This window comes from Bos javanicus, chromosome 5 (genome assembly GCF_032452875.1).
Source record: "Bos javanicus breed banteng chromosome 5, ARS-OSU_banteng_1.0, whole genome shotgun sequence".
Classification (NCBI taxonomy): Eukaryota; Metazoa; Chordata; class Mammalia; order Artiodactyla; family Bovidae; genus Bos; species Bos javanicus.
Window position 1 is genome coordinate 112,072,581 of NC_083872.1, and position 20,913 is coordinate 112,093,493.

General features: G+C 41.6%; 1 protein-coding gene across 9 annotated transcripts in view; it reads left to right on the forward strand.

Moving 5' to 3' along the window:
- The window catches only part of TNRC6B (trinucleotide repeat containing adaptor 6B), a 252,590-nt gene that overhangs the window by 220,098 nt on the left and 11,579 nt on the right, over window positions 1-20,913 (forward strand). For all 9 annotated transcript variants that reach the window (XM_061418603.1, XM_061418609.1, XM_061418606.1 and 6 more), the window contains 6 exons: window positions 634-759; window positions 11,484-11,615; window positions 11,882-11,977; window positions 12,103-12,298; window positions 18,168-18,302; window positions 20,597-20,773. In XM_061418603.1, the coding sequence (XP_061274587.1) occupies window positions 634-759; window positions 11,484-11,615; window positions 11,882-11,977; window positions 12,103-12,298; window positions 18,168-18,302; window positions 20,597-20,773 (862 nt within the window). The remainder of the gene's footprint in view (window positions 1-633; window positions 760-11,483; window positions 11,616-11,881; window positions 11,978-12,102; window positions 12,299-18,167; window positions 18,303-20,596; window positions 20,774-20,913) is intronic.

Genomic DNA, 20,913 nt, shown 5'->3' on the forward strand with positions numbered 1-20,913 from the left:
AATGCTTTGTGTGTCCCTGGAATGATTTTTCACTTTTCCCCTTTCTTCCTCGTTTATCTCACTCTTGGATTAATTTACATTTCCTCCTTTAGCAAAGAAGGGACCAAGGAGACCCAAGACAGGGAAGGGCGTTCAGATTGGGAGTAGGGTCCTCAGGGAGCCAGGCTCACAGTTGAGTGGCACTGATTCTGTGATCAAATCAGCCAATTTAGAGAAGTTATATCATGGTTTTACAGCTGATATTATTCACAGTCCTGCATTTTTTACTCAAGTGCCTTTCAAAATGGGTCTCAGATTATATAGTTTGAGAATAAATTCTGTAAACCCAGTCTTAAAGAAGTAGTTGTATAAATGTTACACTGCCTTTACCTTTCAATAACAACAAATTAGTGCTTTTTCTAACATTTGACTAAGTTTAACCCTTTTGGTTTGTATCAGACTGCAGGGTGGTGATGATATGCCCATGATTGAATTTGAATACTTATTCCAAGGTCAGGAACTTTTTTCAGTTACAATGCTCTGTGATTCCATGGAACACAGGATGCTTCTTCTGAGGGATAGGAAACCTGAACTGTTTCTTACATGCATTTCCTCGTGTTAACAAAGGCCTCACTGTCACTGTTCTGTTCACAGGGTGGCAATCATGGTTTGTTTGGAAATAGCACAGCACAATCGAGAGGCGTGCACACCCCCGTGCAGCCACTGAACTCTTCTCCTAATCTCCGGGCGCAAGTGCCTCCCCAGTTCATTTCCCCCCAGGTAAGTAACTTCATGGATCCACAATTCAGAAGTAAAGTCCGATGGTTACCAGTTGTCAGCTGACTGGTTTTGTGGCATAAAAAGAATAACAGTTACCCGTCTAAAGTGAAAAATCTAGATGCCAAGGATCAAGATTTTTAAAACAGGATGGCATATCTTGTTTTTTGTCGTTGTTTTATCATGCATACAAAGTAGATGTTTTTGCATGAAAAACATTATAATTATAATGCCTTTTAGATCACCTGTATGTTTTTCCAATACTATATTGATTTTTTAAATTGTATATAATTAAAACTACTCTATAAATTCTAATGCCTCAATACTCAAAATTTGGTTGCCCTCAAGGATTCAGGGAAGCTCCAGGTTCTGGGTTATTCTTAAAATTTTTGAGGAGATACATACTAAAATACTAACTGGGTGATCTTGGGGGGTTTAGAACTGGTGAGGTGGCAGAAACTCATTCACAGAGCAACTTTGCATAGGACAGAGTCCTTTGGGTACCATGGGAACCCTTTAGGGCCCTCCATTAGCAAGAGATGGTCATTGAGTTGTTTGGGGGTTTATAGATGAGAGAATTGTGCCAGTCTACCACATACTGCCCCTCATACCCTTTGTGAGAAAAATAAAAGCTGAGAAGCTGGAGTAAGGATTTAGTATGTGAATCAAGATTTAGAGCTTTGGGTCTGTCCCCTCGTGTAAAAGGGGTTAAGGTACTTACTAGATCCAGCCAACACATTGTGAAGGATAAGGTTCTGTTTGGGGTATTTTTTTTTTTTTGATACATCTTTTGAGAAAGAAGTTAAAAATATTTATTTGGAACCATAATTTGTAGATTTCAGATGTTGCTTGTAATATTGAGTCTCTGTCCATCTTAGTAGAGAAGGAATGTTGATTGTGCCCCCTGTTCCTGTCTGGGAGTCCATTTAGGTCCCTGTTCTTCCCCTTCCCTCTCTCTGAGTTCCATCCATCCTTCAAGTCCCCGGTAGACAGAGCTGTTTTTGAGTTTCCCAGCACTTTACAGCAGCAGCATCTTGACTCTTAGAGCACTTGCCAGCGTGCCTGGGTGTCAGGCCAGCAGTCGTCCATGGTGATCCGATGTCAGTTGCCTGTTGGCAGCGCCGAGATGAAGAAGAGGCCATCTGTACCATGGCAGCCTCCTGGAGTTGGTGGCGATGGTGGCAGAATAGTTGGCAGATGATGTGCTAATGTTGTATGGAAATGCTTAACAGGGTCGGGGAGCTGGGTGGGGCCTCACGCTGGTAGTGGCGTTGAAGCATGAGTCAGTTCCCTGGGCACAGCTGGAGAAAAGGTGCCTTCCAGGAGACAGGAGTAGTCTATGTAGGGATAGTAACATCTGAAAGAACACGGCCGGTGTGGGGAAGCACGGTTATTAGTTTGAGCTTGTGTAAGCAGAGGTGTGCTGCCTAGAGGGGAACAGGAAGGAGCTTGTCAGAAAGTTTGGGACTACATTTGGAAGTTTTGTTTGCCTTGCTAAGGAGTTTGGACTTTGTCCTTTGGTCACCATGGTTGGTAACCATTATCTTGGCTGCTGTTTAAAAAGACAGTGTCTGGGTCTTCCTCCATCTACTGAGACACTGTGTCTTGGGACCTCATTACCCCCAGGTGATTTTTACCTGTTCTCTAGAGTTCGGCTGCTCTTGCCAAAGACGATAAAGTATTAGGCAGGATAGCACGGTGGTACAGAAGACATGTGTGAAGGACGGAATCACTAACGCAGAGGAGCTCAGTCACGAAGCTAGTACAGGAACCCAGGCACGACTGTGGCTGTGGGGATCCAAACCTTCTTGTGAAGGTCACCAGTGATCTCTGTGTTGTGGATTCCGGTGGTCTGTTCCCCAGGCTTTTTACTCATGTATCAGCATGTCACCCAGTTGATCACGTCCTCCTTTTTGAGACTCTTCATTTGGCCTTCAGACACCCTCTGTATTAGTTCTCCATCTACCTTTTCTTCTCTGTCTGCTTTACAAGTTCTTCCCCACTTCCCCCATATTTAAACATCAGAGTACCCCAGTCTCAATATTTGAACCTCTTCTCACCACCTACAGCTACTGCTAGGTGATCTCACCCAGTGGAATGATTTTAGAATACTGACAGTTCCAAAATTGTGGCTTCAGCCTGGTTCTATCTTCACAATTCCACAGACTTCTGGCATCTTCACTAGGATGCCTGTAGGCATCTGAAGTGAACATGCCTGAAACAGAACTTCAGCTTCATCCCACTCTCCCCTCAAGACATCCTCTTCTTCCAGGAACATGGCACTCTCATCTTCAGGTGCTCTGGCCAAAGACCTCACAGCCCACAACCAGTCCAGCAACAAATCTTCCCTTCAAAACGTCATCCAGCGTCCAACCATTCCCTCCCATGGCCACAGTCTCCTGACTGGTCCCACCCTGCTTCATCCCCCACTTGGTGCCTCGAGTCTGTTTTCCACCCAGAGTTCAGACTGATGCTCTAAAACTGCACTGTTCAGGGTAGCCATTAGCCATATGAGTGCTTGAAATGCAACTCATGGAATGGAAGCACTGAATTTTTAGTTTTAATAGATATAAATTTAAATAGGCACACCAGGTTAACAACTACTGTACGGACAGTGCAGATGTAGAACATTTCTGTTAGCACAGAAGGTTAAGGTCACTGCTCTCCTGGCTCCCTCTCTCAGAGATTACAAAGCCAACTCTTCACTGTGATCTTTGAGGCTCTTGGTTACCTCCCTGCCTCCCACACCTGCTCTCCTGTTGGTTCAGGCCTCTCCAGCCAAGTGGCCCCTAGTGCAGTACATGCTTCTAGAATGCTCTTCTCCCAGATTGCCACATGGCTCCTTCTCTATTTCCTTCAGAGTTCTGCCTCAGCCCCACCTTATCAGGCAGGCTATCCCAGGCTGTGTACATTACATGACCACTGTTAACCCCTCACCTCCCACCCCGACCCCAGGAGTGAAGTAAGCTTCAGAGTAGCAGGATCTGTATCTGCTCTGTTCACTACTGCATCCTAAAGATCCTGCAGAGTGTGTATTTTGAGTTCAGTAAGCATATGCCTGTTGGGCTGCCGTCTATGGGGTCGCACAGAGTCGGACACGACTGAAGAGACTTAGCAGCAGTAAGCATATATCAAGTCACGGGAAGATGCATTTCAGAATGATCTAGAAAGTGGAATTGTTAGACAAGCACAGTTAACTTAGTCTAAAAGACTTGGGGGCTGCAAATCTCTTGATGACCAAAGTTATCTGCTCTATTTGGAGAAGAAAAGTACTTGTGTTCTCCTACATTTTTGAAATGTGTTTATTTAGCAAAACGTGGTTAGCTTTTATTTAATGCATAAGAAGGGCAAAATATTAAACAATGGAATCTTCAGGTTTTTTCCTGACATTTACATATTTTAAAAGACAAAACAGTTGGGTAGGTTTAAAAAAAAATTCAAGTAAAGAGAATATAATAACCACACTGAAAGTTTGGATTATGCAGAAAAAATTCTTCCCGCAACTACCCTCCCACCCCACTGGAAGCAATGACAAGAGTTATATTTACACAATCCCCAGATCAGACTTTGTTCATATTCAGGCGCACTTTTCACATAGTTGCATTCATGGTCACGATAGCCTGTTATTTTTGTTAACATTGAGTCATAATATTTTCTCATCCCTAAGACAATCTTTGGGTCGATCATTCTTAATGAAGAAGGCAAATGTTCTTTCAGGTAAGCTTGCTTTGGTTTGCCTTTCCCCGCTATTGGGTGTTAAATTATTTCTAATTTTTTCACTGTTGTAAGTTAATGCTATGGAAAAATCCTTATACATTATCTTTGCCCACATTATTTTTAAATTTAGTTGCCCAGAATGAAATTCTGGGTCAAAGCACACAAACATTTAAAATTGATGAATATTATCAAATTTCACATCCATTCTAACCGATTTCTAGGGACAGTCAATAAATAATGTAGATGTGGGAAGCAAACATCGAAACTCATCTTTGAGATTTTTTACAAGTGTTCCAGACCATAGATTTTTCTCCCTTGTCTTATTCTTTCCCCTTTTCAAATGTTCTGAAAGTAACCTGTTCTAGAGGTTTTTACCTTGCTGTCTTTTTGCACCTGTAATTCTTTGTTTAATGCCATATTGACTCCAACTCAAGCTTCACTTTCTCCAACCCAGCTGGAGATTGAAGGGCTTTTAAGCCAGAATAATTAATTCCCTGCTATGGAAATGTGCAGGTTAAAAAGTGCAGGAAACCTGCACTTTAATTACTCTGCAACCCAGGCATGAATAGCCACTTGCCCAGGAACCAGTTAAGCATCTGTCTAGTCCTTTTATATTCACTGGAGGAGGACAGTACTGTGAATCTGAAGAGAGAAGCTGAGCAAGGCTAGACAGGAAGTCCTCGAAGGGCAACCTTGATAGTCTTTTCTTAAAAATTACAAATGAAAAGAAAAAATTATGAACAATGTATCTTTTACTTTTTAAATTTTTATTTATTGTTTTATTTTTTATTTATATTTATAAATTTTATTTTAATTTATTAAAATAATTCATTAATAAATTTAAGTTTATTTATAATTTTTACTTATTTATTATTATGTTGCTTTGTTGTCGCGCGTGGGCGCTCTCTAGTTGTGGTGAGCAGCAGGCTTCTCACTGCAGTGGCTTCTCTCTCTCTGGAGCACGAGCTCTAGGGTGCGAGGTTTCAGTACTTGTGGCACATGGGCTCAGTAGTTGCCCTGCAGCATATGGAGCCTTCCTGGACCAGGGATCAAACCTGTGTCCCCCACATTGGCAGGCGGATTCCTAACCACTGGATCACTGGGGAAGTCCCTTGATAGTCTTTATGACTGTCAACGTGTAGAACATATGAGATGCTAGCATTTAAAGTACAGTATAAAAATGCTTTGCGTTAGCATTTCTTTACTTTTCTTTATAGTCTTTTTGTGCCTGTCTTTATATTGTTTCATGTTCCCTTTTTTGAACTTTATGTAATAAACTTATACAGAATGTAACCTCTGATTTTTTAACTTCATATTGCTTCTAAGATTTTGATTTGGGCAATTGCGGTTCATATTGCATTCTACTGTATGAATACCATCGTTCATTTACCTATTGAGTGGTTTCCAGATTTTTGCTATTTTGAGCATTGCTTCTGCAAGTATTCCTCTGTTTATCTCCTCAGATGAGTTTCTCTGGGGTATTTATGGGTCATGGGCATGTTTTACTTTGAGTGGTGGTTTCTTGAGCTAATTGTGAGTAGTAGGAATGGTAAGATGGCTGGGGGAATCATAGGCTCCTGGTTAGGGATGTCAGCTATTCTCAAGACTGAAGAGAGATGGTGATCAAGAGACCAGCCAATTTATCCGATAGATCTTTTAAAACTGAAAGAAGGGAGGAGAAATGACAATTCAGACAATGGCTCTTTATTTTGGAAGCCAGTAGGTTGGGAAACAAAATAAGCAAAGGAGATTTCCCCATGAATCATAGAGGAAAGCTTTGAAAAGGAAGTTAGAAACAATGGTCATCAGTGCAGACAGCCTGGAGCAGCACATCCAGTGGAAATGTAACAGGAGCCACATAATGGAATTTAAAGCTACATTTAAAAAATAAGAAACTGGTAACATTAATTTAACAATATATATTCTTTAGCCTGAGGGCTTCCCTCCTAGCTCAGTTGGTAAAGAACCTGCGATGCAGGAGACCCCCGTTCAGTTCCTGGGTCGGGAAGATCCACCGGAGAAGGGAGAGGCTACCCACTCCAGCATTCTTGGGCTTTCCTTAGGCTCAGCTGGTAAAGAATCCGCCTGGAATATGGGAGACCTGGGTTCCATCCCTGGGTTGGGACGATTCCCTGGAGAAGGGAAAGCCTACCCCCTCTGGTATTCTGGCCTGGAGAATTCCATGGACCATAAGAAGAAACTGGTAACATTAATTTAACATATATATTCTTTAGTCCAGTATATCTAAATTATTATCATTTCAACCTGTAATGAACACTTTACATTAAAATTTTTACTTTCTTTTTTTAAAGCCTTTAGACTTTCAAAGTCGCATCTTTGAAATCTGGTATGTATCTTATACCTAAAACACATCTTGGGAATTCCCTGGCAGCCCAATGGTTAGGACTGTGTACTTTCACTGCCAGGGCCTGAGTTTGATCCCTGGTCAGGGAACTAGGATCCCACAAGTCATGCTATGCAGCCAAATGTTTTTAAAAAATTTACAAAGTCTAAAACATATCTCAACTTAGGTAAGCCATGTTTTTCAAGTGCTCAAATAGCTACACAAGACAAATGGTTAACTTACCAAATGGCACAGGCCTACCAGCAGAATTACTGTATTCATTTCTTTCCTAGAAACTGCTGCAGCAAATGCCTGGGTGGCTTAAAACAACACACATTTATTCTGTCTCAAGTTCAGGAGGCTAGGCATCTGAAGTCAGGGTGTCATCAGGGTTGGTTGGTTCCTACTGGTGGCTCCAGAGGAGAGTCTATTCCATGCCCTCGGCTGCTGGTGGCTGCTGGCAGGGCTTGGTGTTTTTGACTTGTAAATGCATTGCTCCCATCTCTACCTCGTTCATGTGGCGTTCTTCCCTATGTGTCTCTAGACTTTCTCTTCTCCATCTCTGTCTTTTCCTCTTCTTCTAAGGACACCAGTCATTGGGTTAGGGCCTCTTGCAATCCAGTATGTCGTCACCTGAAACGTGATTTTGTCTACAAAGATTCTACTTCTGAATAAGGCCACATTCTCAGATCACAATTGCACGTGAATTTTAGGGGAACATGATTCAGCCCAATATATTTGCTAAACCAAATGAATTTAAGATTCACACTGAAGGTAGTAAATACGATTTCATGAGTCACAGAGGTATAGTAGTCTAAGACTCTGGTTTAGAATATGGTATAGTAGTGTAGGCCATATCTCCACTCATAGTCTCCTTACCTGCCCCTGACCTCCCCCTCCCCCTGAGAGAAGGAAAAACCCTATTAATACAGTAAGCTTAGAGCCACTGTATCAGAGACAGTAAGTTAAGTCACACTAGTGCCCATTTGCCATGGCACCCCACTCCAATACTCTTGCCTGGAAAATCCCATGGACGGAGGAGCCTGGTAGGCTGCAGTCCATGGGGTCGCAAAGAGTCGGGCGCGACTGAGCGACTTCACTTTCACGCATTGGAGAAGGAAATGGCAACCCACTCCAGTGTTCTTGCCTGGAGAATCCCAGGGACGGGGGAGCCTGGTGGGCTGCCGTCTGTGGGGCCACACAGTCAGACACGACTGAAGCGACTTAGCAGCAGCAGCAGCAGTGCCCATTTAGGTGAACTCAAAGGAGAGATGAAGAAGAATTATTACTTGAGGGGAGTTGTGGAGGATCCCTCATGTTGGCTGTTAAGCTGGTGCTGAGGCAGAGTGCACAGTCATGGTATGCTTGCTTTGAGCTCCTATCTGCCAGGGATCTAACTGTTAAAATAGAAAATCAAATAAAGAGTTCCCCCCCCCCAGTCTTTTTTTAATTGAAATATTGTTTATTTACACTGTTGTGTTAGTTTCAGATAATATAGCAAAGTGGTTCTGTTTTCTATATCTACATACCTGTCCTGTTCTCAGATTTTTTTTCCACTATAGATTATTACAAAGTATTGAAGGTAGTTCCCCCTGCTATACAGTAGGTCCTTGTTGTTTATCTTCTTTTACATATAGTAGTGTCAAGGTTTTGGTAACACTCAGCATCTCATAGAGAATGGAGAGGAAGCATCTGGGAGAACCATTACTTTAAATCAAAATACTTTCCAAAGTGAGAGAATTGATAGTTGAAGTGAAAGTGCTGAGATCTTGGAAGGAAAACAAGTTGGTGAGCCAAGTATAGAAAATTTGAACTGGATGTTTTTAGACTGGAAAGTGTCAAAGAAAAGATATGCAGGTATTCTTGAGAATGTAGCAGAGACCAGTGACTCAAAAGTATTAGGAAGCAGAAGAATTTGGATCTGACTGTGATGCTAAAGAAAGATAAGATGGGAACACCCCATGGGTCTTCTGATGACTCCGCTTTTATAGGGGCATTTTTAAAAGACAGAAAGTAAGGGTGTGCAAGCAGGGGTGAATGTGTGTGAGTGTCACGCTGGGGGGTTAAAACACAAAATAAGCTGAGGCTTGCAAAAAAGTAGGCAGGTCGAAAGTGTCTCAGAGCTTGGTTTGGTGCAATGTGGTGACTGGGAAAGGAATCATTGCTTTGGACTCTTTGTATAAGGCTGACTAAGTGGGAATAAAAATTTTACTGCTTATGTCTTTTCTATTAAGAATAAGGGTTAAGATGAATTAAATCCTTCAACGGAGAAAGAATTTGTGAAAAGAATTGCAAAACCCTGTCTGTGATCTTTGAAGAATGCTGGGGGTCTTCAAGGAGGCGGGTTTAAATAATGACACCTCCCTCTTTTCTGCCCAAATTCTGAATTGTGTGTGTGTGTGTGTGTGTGTGTGTGTGTAATAAAGTTTTATTAAACTATAATGGAGACAGAGAAAGCTTCTGACATAGGCCTTAGAAGGGGGCAGAAAGAGTACCCCCCTGGCTAGTCTTCAGCTGGATGTTATATGGTCACTGCTGCTGCTAAGTCGCTTCAGTTGTGTCCGACTCTGTGCGACCCCAGAGACGGCAGCCCAACAGGCTCCCCCATCCCTGGGATTCTCCAAGCAAGAACACTGGAGTGGGTTGCCATTTCCTTCTCCCAAATTCTGAATTTTTAAGACAAAAGGGGAAAGGCCTCCAGGGGCCTGAATGTCCACTATGCTGCCGAGAAAGCTGATATTAGAGAATACGAGCTTCCTAATACTGAATTCCATACATACCCCTTAGTAACTGAAATAGGGCAGTCCTCCTTGGGGGCTTCCTACCAAGAAGTAAGGGAAAGAGGCCCCAGAGTGCTGTGATAAAGGTGGATGCCCCTCTGTTTGGAGTTTCAGATCAGAAACAGGAAAGAACTATCCCTCCCCTGCAAGGAAGGAAGAAGAATGGAGCAATTTCTTTGTAATTTTTTTTTTGAAAGAACAAGGAAAGTGGCTTGAAGACTGATGAACTTGGTGCCGATTCTGAGCAAGATTCTAGACAAAATGATAAAAAATGTGATTTCTGAGCACATGTACTAAATCAAGAGTCATAGTTTGCTAACATGTTTGAACATAACCCACTTTCTTCACTGGTCAAAAAACGTTGGATTATAGGGATGATAAAGTTGTTGTGTCTCTGTTTTGACAAGTCACTTGACAAGCTGTCTCTTTGTTTTAGATAAGATGAAAAAATATAGGCTAAGTGCTAAAACATATGTGTTGATTAGAAATGATTGACTGTTCCTGGACTGATCAGTTTCAGATTGGAAGGACGTTTTTAGTAGCATGCTACTAGATTATCTTCAGCTCTGTTCAGCGTTCCCATCAGTGACCAGATGGGAAACACAAACTGACAATAAGCAAAATAACAGGTAGAAAATAACTTGATGAAGTGACCATTAATAAGTTAAAATATAAGAGAGGTTCATTCATCTCGTAGGTTTTATCAAGCATCTACTATGTTCCAGGCATATAAAGATAAATGTAAGGTCCTAAGGCTCAGACATAATAGTTTATAAACCCAGCTGCTTAAAAATTACACGGGAGAGTAAAACATATTTTAATATTGTAGATTTTAATGGACTGTGTGAATTGGGAGATAATTCGATACGATCAGAGAAGCTGAGATCTTAGGAACTGTTGAGAGCGTGGCTTTTAAAAGATGAGTTAGTGATGGCGAGATCTACCCAGTATTAGAAAACTTCAGAAAATGGCTTCTCTGTAAATGAGAAATGAATGGGTTGAGAAATTGAACGATATACAGGTGAGAGAACTGACCCCAGTTAGCCTGGAGATGAGATGAAGGGGTAGGTGTAATCATTGTTTGTGGACACCTGAAGAACCACACTGTGGAATAATAGCAACATGTATGGAGTGCATTTCTATGCATTTGACATGAACTAACTCATAAAATCCTCAGACAGCCACTGAAGTTAGTTTTATTCTTACTCAGATTTTGCAGATAAGGAAAGTAAGGCTCAGAAAAGTTAAATAAGTCTCTTGCTCTGAGTCATACTGCTTAGAAATGGCAGGCCCATGCAGTCTGCCTGTAGGACTAAATTTTTGACCAGAATGCTATTGATATTAAGGGACTAAGTTTGTTCTCCATGGCACTCACTGATTCATTGGGTTCAGTGAATGTTTTGGGGGTTTGTTTGTTTGTTTTTATTTTAATTGGAGGCTAATTACTTTACAATATTGTGGTGCATTTTGCCAAACATTCACATGAATCAGCCATGGGTGTGCATGTGTTCCCCATCCTGAACCCACCTCCCTCCTCAGTGGATTTTTTTATAGCACATTTCCAATAATAACCTCTAAGACGAAAGTTATGTTGTCATTCATTTTTTTCATGCAGATATTTTCCTGATTGTAAAATTCATAATTTTTATTGTAGAAAAGTTGAAATGCCTAAAAAGAGAATGCAAAAGCTCCTATAACCTTCACCACTCAAAAGATAACCACTGTTAATGCTTTGGTATATTTCTCCTAATTGTTTAATGTTTTTCATAAATATTTTTCAAGGAAAATGTTGATAGTGCTTGCTTTAGCTTTATTGAGATTCTTTTCACACAACACACAAACTTTTTTTATTTTGATAAATTCTGAAAGTTCCTTTTCTTGGCTAGGTTTCTGCCTCAATGCTTAAGCAGTTTCCCAACAGTGGCCTGAATCCAGGTCTTTTCAACGTGGGGCCCCAGTTATCTCCTCAACAAATTGCCATGCTGAGCCAGCTTCCACAGATTCCCCAGTTTCAGTTGGTAAGTAGCAGATTTTCCTCCTATAGCCAAAAGGTTTTATTATTATTACTATTATTTATTATTACTACTACTACTGCTTGCTTCATTTCATGTGTTTAAGGGTTGATACGTCAGCTCAAGTCTTAAGCACACTCAGTTTGACCGGTAGGCCAGGATCTTGGTGGTACTTGCCTCATGGACACTGATTCGGCTCACAAACCCTTGCAGTTTTCCTAGTAAATCCGCCTTAGGAAACTTGGGTCCTCTCTTTCTCCCTTATTTTGTAGGCATGTCAGCTTCTCCTGCAGCAGCAGCAACAGCAGCAGTTGTTACAAAACCAGAGGAAGCTTTCTCAAGCTGTTCGCCAGCAGCAGGAGCAGCAGGTATGTGGCCTTGGAAGGGCCCCCTAGTGCTGCATGTGGGAATACGTCTCTGCTTAACCTCTGATGGCGGAAATGGATGTTGGCTTATGATGTGTTTGTTTTCCCTTGGGCCTCCTCACCTCCAGCTGGCTCGGATGGTGAGCGCCCTCCAGCAGCAGCAGCAGCAACAGCAGCAGCAGCAGCAGAGGCAGCCCAGCATGAAGCATTCGCCATCTCACCCCGTTGGGCCCAAGCCACATCTGGACAACATGGTACCCAACGCTCTGAATGTGGGGCTCCCAGACCTTCAAACCAAAGGGCCAATACCTGGATATGGTTCTGGTAAGCTGTTAGTATGCAAACTGCTTGTTGAAAAATCTGCCAGTCACACTCTCAGCCTAAGGGTTAGACCTCCATTACACTATTTTCACAGTAGCCATGCTGGGTCAGTAAATATTCTTATTCCTCTCTTGCAAGTGAGATACCTGATTTGCTGATATGTTTCCTGAAGCTCATCACACAATTAGCAGACAGCAGAGACAAGCTTCCACCTTCTCTGGGTCCAAAAGAAGTCTTTTATTACTTGTGAGTGGCAATCAGCTCTCCTACCACCAGGAACTTTTTAAAGCCCATTTGTACCTGCTGTGAGTGCTGCACTAGTCTGACGTTATAATCGAGCAAATTACGTACAAGTTGAGAGGCATTTAGCTCTATGGATAAAATTACCTTGAAAAAAAATGAGGAATTAAAATTATCAGGCAAACCAATAAAATTCTTCTGATGTTAGTTTTTCATCTGATTTAAATAGAATTAGCACAAGTAAGGTTATACCTTTGACATTCATCAGGAATTTGTTGGCAGGCGAGTTGTAGCTCTTTCAGAACTGGGGAACATGTTGTAAGCAGAATCCAACCAGCGAGGCAACGGTGATTTAAAAATAAAATACAAAAGTTAAAAAAGTACCACCCACCACAGTGGGTCTCCTCTCAGATTGACAACATTTAGATTTTCTTTTGGTAAGGACTTTACTGTTCTCTGCCATCTCAAAAACAAGGGTTAAGGGAGACTTGAAAGCTGCACTCAAGTGACAAAGTGACCTTGGACAAATGGCCTTGCTGTCTGTGCTCTGTGAGGTGCCTGCTGGGGTGAGATGTCCACTGCCCACCGGGGAGGCCAGGACCTGATCCTGGATAGTTTTAAGGGAATTAATTTCTAGATCCTTAAGTTCTACCAACTGTACTTTTTCTTTAAAGAAAAAAAAACTGCACATTTATTTATTTGTTTTATTTTTTACTGTGGGGGGTCTTCACTGCTGCTGCGTGGGCTTTCTCTAGTTGCAGCGAGCGGGGGCTACTCTCTGTCGCAGTGTGTGGGCCTCTGATTGCAGTGGCTTCTCGTTGCAGAGCAAGGCCTCTAGGGCTTCAGTAGTTGTGGCTCGTGGGCTCTAGAGCGGACTCAATAGTTGTGGCACACAGGCTTAGTTGCTCTGTGTCATGTGGGATCTTCCTGGAACAGAGATCAAACCAGTGTCCCTTGCATTGTAAGGTGGATTCTTAACCCCCTGGACCACCAGGGTAGCCTCTGTACTTTTTCTTAAAAATGATTTGCATGAGAACTGACTTTTAAATTCCATTTGACATAAAAGAAAGTCAGACGCTCCACCATCCCGTATCCTATCAGAGCATGGTTCTCTGGAGCTCCAGACAAAGAGGAAGCCTCCCGTGATGACTATCAATGGTGCCCTTATCCCTGGGTTTCCAGTCCTCACCTGCCGAATCATGTGTCCTCTTAGGGATGAAGCCTGACATAAGAGCCCGCATGTGCTGGTGTGTGTTCAGTTGTTCTGGATTTAGACAGTGTGCATGAGTGACGTGGGGGCAGCAGTGCTTCTCTTCATCCCCTTTTGTCAAACGATGTGTAGTTCTTGAAGTGGAATCCAGTCGTATAGAGCGAAGAGAACATCAGGAAGCCACAAGTGGCTTTTCCACGTATTTCAGGAACACAGTTCTTTTCAGACCTTCTCATTGCTCATCCTGAGGGCTTGTCTTAGCTGGAAAGAAAAGCGCCTAGGATCAGCCTGAGCAGTATAGGTTAGTGAGACTGACTCTTTGAAACAGGTGTTTTCATGGCAAATAGGTAAAACCTGTGGATTTCCTTTAGAACGGGGTATGTACCAGTCAATTAGTTGTTAAAAACCTAGAATCATAATGTATTTATTTCACTGACAGTCTTTATAACATCTTTACTATTTTCTACCCACCTATTAAAAAGTAAAATTATGTGTTGGCTGTAAATCTGTTCATTTTTAGCAGTGTATGTATACTTCTCTTGTTTATTGAATATATAGAAAAATTTTATCATGATGTCTTATTAGATTAATCATATTGTTTGTGATTATTACACTTAACTATTCCTAATGACTAAAGGATCAGAGTTCAGTATTTATACATATGTACATTTACTGGATACATTTCATGGTTTTTTAATATCATATTCCTGTTTCATAAGTAACTTAAAAATTTAGTTATGCTTTATTATCCAAATTAAGGAAAAAGAACATACTGACTTACTAACATTTTCATGTGATAACTTAGTAAACAATGGATACATTAGTTTTATTAGGTCTATATTAATTGTGATATGACCACTTATAATCACGATGCATTTTGCAGTTTATTTCAATTACAATTTTCCTTAATTCATATTATCAATTTATTGGAATTGAAAAACTGAGACTGAAAACAAGTCTGATTTGGCTGCCTATTTTGAATAAACTAAACCTATAGCTGTAAGGTTTTGATGAAAATATAGGTAAAGCATTTATACAGATTAAAGTTTTTTCAAAAAAGATGTAATACAATGAATGTATATATTATGAATATAAATAGTGCCTAGTATAGCAGAGTAAAAAAGAAAAAAGATAACCTGTAGGCTAAAGACTAGCAAGAATAATTAAAAATTTCGTAGTATGTTTTTTTCTTAGTACATTTTGATAAAGCCTCTACTGATATATTTTCTCAGAATTAAAGAGTTGAATGACTTTCATGACTGCTTAACTAACCCTTAGCTGATTGTTTTTTGTAAAATATTTTCTGCTTTTAACAAAATGGAAAATATACCTAATTGAATTGTCAAGTGATAATGACCTATCTAAAAATTATGTTTTAGTAATAAATACTAAAACATAATTTTTAGATATCTTATTGAGCTGGGAGAAGGAAATATATCCAAAAAGTAATATAAAGAAATAACTGATGTGATTACAAGGCTCCTACTTTTCTCATCTACTTATTTGTGTAAACTTTCTTAGTGCTTTAAAAAGTCTATAAAAATTTTTAAAATAGGAATAGAATAGTGTGAACTAGATCAAGTCATAATCACTAATATCTGAATAACCTAGATACAAAGTCATTCATCTTGTTAGAAAGTGTACTTCCAATAAAATTTTACTTTTTATCTTTAAACTTTATCAAAATATGTAATATTTCTGTGTGTGGTATATCCAGTGAAAAGTAGAGATATGAATAATAGAGATTATTAAAATAGCAGAAGAATAACTGTATCCTTCCTGGGATTATGATGTGTCAGTAACACATGGGCATGTGGACATGGATTAGAACAGCTGTGTTAAAGAGGTGACTGTGGATGATTTCTTTTATAATTTATTGCTTATTATAATGATTATGAAACCAGGAATTTGTTTTTTCATCTACAACAAAAAAAGTAGTGGAAAATATAGAACTGTAGACAAAGAGAGTATAGGAGTGATAAATTAAGGACAAGTTAATTTGAGAGTTTCCTCAGGGAGGTTAAGCCAAGCCCTGAGCCAAGTGGTAGTGATGAATAGACAACAAATTAGTGTGTGTGGCCAAAAAAGTCATTCTGACAAGGACAGATAAGGTGGTCAAGGGCTTGTATATGTAGCAATGATGAGGTAGATAAAAGGCATGTCCTGGTGAAATGAGGCCCTGGGAAAGCCAGGGGCATGTCTTATCTCTGATTGTACCTCAGCTCCTGACACAGAGCCTGGCACAAATTAGGCTCTCCATAAATACTTACTGGACTGAATGAAATGGCTTGTTTAATTAGAAGTTCTGTGTCGGGGAGCTGGTACATGGAGGCCACTTGATGAACTGAGAAAGTATGTGCTTAGTTGCTCAGTCATGTCTGACTCTTTGTGACCCCATGGACTGTAGCCCACCAGGCTCCTCTGTCCATGAGGATCTCTAGGCAAGAATACTAGAGTGGGTTGCCATGCCCTCCTCCAGGGGATCTTCCCAACCCACGAATTGAACCCAGGTCTCCCACATTGCAGGCGGATTCTTTACTGTCTGAGCCACCAGGGAAGTCCATTGATGAAATAGCAAGGTCAAGTCTGTATCTTCCTGGATCTGGAGGTGTGATAGCTCATGAGCCACACAAAGGTCATGAGTGGAGTGCTATCTACAATAGCCTCTAGAGCCCAGAATTCCCTTCATCCAGATTTGTTGAGCACATTCCATCCTCATGTGAGGCCAGTCACTATGTGACATCGAAGAGAGACACAGAGTTACATAAAACCTTGTATTGATTTTCCTCTCATAGTTTTGGGTTTGTAGATTGAATCTTTCAAGGTACTTTTATCTCCTTTTTGCCTTCTTTATCTTTAATTCCTTTTCCCTTGCCAGACCTTATTGTTTAATTGTGGTGCTGCCATGTCTGGGTGGCATCAGATCTCCAAGTTTCTAATGAGAAAGATGCCCGCTTTATCCAGGGTTCCAACAAGACAGCCTCAGACGGTACGAGAGTTAAAGTGGGTGCCATGTGGAGTCTGGGCTGGTTGGAGCCACATGTCCGCTAGGGAGAGGGAACTTCCACAGGACACCTCTGCTGAGGCATGGTGGGAGCCCTGCTGATCTTCTTGGGTGCCAGTGCTTGCCTGTTATTGCTACACTAACTGTGGCTCATTCTCCTTTTTCTTTCTTTTTAAAATGCATTTATTTATTTATTTGGCTCTGCCAGGTTTTAGTTGTAGCATGTGGAATCTTTTGGTTGCAGTGTGTGGGATCTGGTTCCCTGACTGGGGACCAAACCTAGGCCCCCTGCATTGGGAACATGGAGTTCTCCACGTTCCCAATGGACCACCAGGGAAGTCCCCCACTTTTCTGTTTTTCATTAATTATTCTTCCCCTCTCAGTTTCAGCTGTTTATTTTAGTCCTTTATTTTACTTTTTTGAGCATAAGTTTAAAAAATATTTAATACATTCTAACCTAAAACCAGTGGTGCACCTTGTGAGGCTCCATCAACAAGCCTCTCCTGTGTGGCTTTAACCTGTCCAGCCCTCTGCAGTGGGAAAATCTTAACTGCCAGAGCCCTTGCTAACAGCCTAACACTTGAGGGCACACTCTGAATCTCTCACCAGTTGCTTGTTCAAGCTTTGGGGTCTTCACCATTGTATAAAAACTTTCAAATTGATCTCCCGTAGTCTATCCCATTCTCAGACTGTCAGTTCTCTTTGTAAAATATAAACTTAGTTCTGTCTCTCACTTGCTAAAAAATTCTTTTTATCTCCTATCTTTGGGGGGCAAAAAAGTTCTAGACTTCTCGGCCTGACATATGTGAGACCCTACAAGCTATGACTCTTCATCTCTCCCCATCTCACTGCATCCATAGTCAGCCAGGCGTTGGAGTTACATTGGGCTCCTCGTCATTCCCTAAGCACCTGTGATTGTCACCAGTTAGAGCTTCGCACTTGGTTTTCTTGACTTACTCACCCTCCTGCCCTAGGCCCTAGATCAGCTGTCCTTCTGCAAAGCCTTTCCTCCCATAGAGACCTTACCACAACTTCAGGGCTGCTGTTGCATCGTGTTGGTTTGTAGTGTGGACATCTATCTCAGCTGGAGAACTGCTGGTCCCACATTCTGTTTGACACAAACCTGAGCTAAATAGATAACGTGAGTGCACATGTGCCATAAGATGTTCATCAGATGACATCATACGTGTGTTCATACCTGAACAGAGTCGTCCCTTTTGTAGCAGGCAGGAGCCCAGACCAACATTTTGAATCAAAACACTTGTTTCTGAGTGAAGAAAACTTCATGTGAATTAGTCTTTTAGGGACAAATGAAGCCATTTGTGGATTCTGCCTCAGACCTCTTGGTTATTGATACTAGAAACTGATTTAAAAAAAAAAAAAAAAAAAAAGACCTAAAATGTGCTTCTCCATTTCAGGCTTCAGCTCCGGCGGCATGGACTACGGCATGGTTGGTGGGAAGGAGGCTGGAACAGAGTCTCGCTTTAAACAGTGGACCTCCATGATGGAGGTGCCCTCTGTAGCCACACAGGAAGCCAATATGCACAAAAATGGTAAGACACACAGAGCCTCATGACCTGAAGCTCTTTTGATCCTCAGAGGCCTTGACACAGGGTCCTATAAGCTTGTTCTGAAGCACAGACCTTCAGCTTTTTCTTAAACAGTCTTGATTCCATCCCCCACCCCCACCCCTGCTATGATCACCTATGAGAGCAAGATTGGGGTTATGTGTATTTCAAACTGTAAGAAACTTAAAGTGCTAGTTGTACTTAAGGAAAGCAAAATTTCCCACCTGTGGTAGGATCAAGAGCAGTAGCAGTGAACTTGAGCTCCCCTTAGGGTAAAACCCTAATAAATTGCTTGAGAGAACAGAATCTGTTTTTGGAGCTGCGAGAGAGATCACAGTAAATATGTATCATGTTGACTGTTTCAACTCTTTGATCTCTAGAAGATGACTAATCGATCAGCACATGAGGTCTGGACTTTGCACCAAGCTTTCTTGTTCTTTATGAATTACAGTGTCTGCAAGAAAGCAGTCGAAGGTCTTGCAGGCTTTGGTCATGAAAGTGGGTCAGCTCTTCATCTCTCTCAGTTCTCTGTAAGAGCATCTCCATTTCCCTGTGAAACGGATGAAAGGTCTTGGGACCTTCCTGCAGCCATTGCGTCAGTGTTTGTTTCACTTGTCAGTAATTTACTTGGACTCGCCTGTTTCCATGAGAACCAAGTGTAAGTAGGTGTCGGAGTGGCTCCTGCAGCAGCTTTGTGGAGCCTTAGCCCCATTAGCCTGGAGCCTTTCAGGGTTCTTTCTAAACCTGCTCTTTCACGTGCACTTCTGGAGGCTGGTGAAGTGGCCCCGTGGAGCTGTCTGCCTGCTATCTCTAAGTATCGTCATTTGATTTCATATTACAGAACCAGGAATGGTTTATTGAAATGTCCAGTCTGTTTCTGAACTGAATAATCCAAGCCCTGCATCTCTAGCGTTGGGCCCTCTGGCTGCTTCCTTAGGCTTACGATTCATCAGGACCCTTGTCCCTGAAGACATGATAGGTGTGTGATTATAAATGCACATGAGAAGTGGTCTTGAAGGTAAAATACTCGCTTGCCATTTGAGAACTTACAGGTCACGTTTTCCCTATTTCCTGAGCCAGTCCCCAAGGTAACTGAGTTTTTCATTTTCTGCTTCTTCACTGTAATGTGCCTTTGAGTCAGATTCCTACCAGTGGCTCCAGAAAAGCAGATGAGTTCTTAGTGGAGCATGGAGATGGTTTTGAGAATACTTGTGCTAGGCCAAACCAAGCAGATTACTTTAATCAATAGCAAACACAGAAAAAGACTTTTGTTTTTTGTTTTTGGCCATGCCATGTAGAGTTCAGGATCTCAGTTCCCCAACCAGGGATTGAACTCATGCCCCACTGATGCCCCCTGCAGTGGAAGCATAGGGTCTTAACCACTGAACCTTTTAATACCTTACCCTGGAAGTAATTTTATCTGTTCATAAGCTGCATCCTTAGAGTACATCAGGCAACACAATATGGCATGTAAAATTCATTCGAGAAATAAGTAGAATATTAGAGGCTACAATTTTCATTTAAAGCTCATTTATTATTAGTTTAAGGGAATTGCTAAGCTTTTAATTATTTTTTCTTGCCTCCCAGCACATAAGATGCATAGAGGGGACACCAACAAAACCCCTGAAACGCTCTGAGGAGAGCAGTTTTACAAAGGATTTGCTGTTCTTCATGTGTGGAGCCCAGGAGCTCAGCGCTGCAGAGTTCACGGCTGGTCTTGTGCTGGCAGAGACCGTCGGCAGGAACGCCGGCTCACTGCTCTGGAATTTAAAGCAATTGCAGATGCTTTTCTCTCCAGCAATCTCCCTCTGTTTACTCTGCTTCTCCCACTAAGCTAGGCCTCGTCGTCACTTAAGGACTTGAGTGGGTTGGTGTCAGTAGAAATGTAGTTAAAAACCCTTTCATGTGCCGCAGATTGTTTAGTGTTTTTCCCATTCCTCATTCTTGAGTCATTAGTGTAAAGATGGTGGGGATGATGGTATGATTCATAGTTTATGGAAGTTTCTCAAGTTAATTTCATAAGACCATGAAGTTTTAAACTGAAAGGGGCATCCAGAAATGAGAACAGTGCTGTGTGCAGAAGTGCAGACTGAGAAGCTTGAAAGGTGAGATGAATTGTCATGGTCATCCTACTTCCTAATTATGCACTGCCTCTCAAGTGTGAACACCTCATTCCAGAACCAGATCCTGGAGACTGAGTTCCTCTGAATGAAAGCTCAGCAAGTTCTGTTCATAGGAGTCCTTTCTGCTGTGAGCTCATCACCTCTCTTTTTTCTCAGGCGCTATCGTGGCCCCTGGTAAGACCCGAGGAGGGTCACCATACAACCAGTTTGACATCATCCCAGGTGACACACTGGGTGGCCATACGGGTCCTGCTGGTGATAGCTGGTTACCTGCCAAATCTCCACCAACAAATAAAATCGGAAGTAAATCTAGCAATGCCAGTTGGCCTCCAGGTATTACCGTCCAGAAGATGGTGGTTTTGTTTCTGGGGTATCATTTTGTTTTGTAATCGTTAATTTCAGGTTCTGAACAGATTGCCTTTTGCCACCCACTTTGGTTTTTTTCATCTAGTTAATTTTTTCTGCTTTTCTTT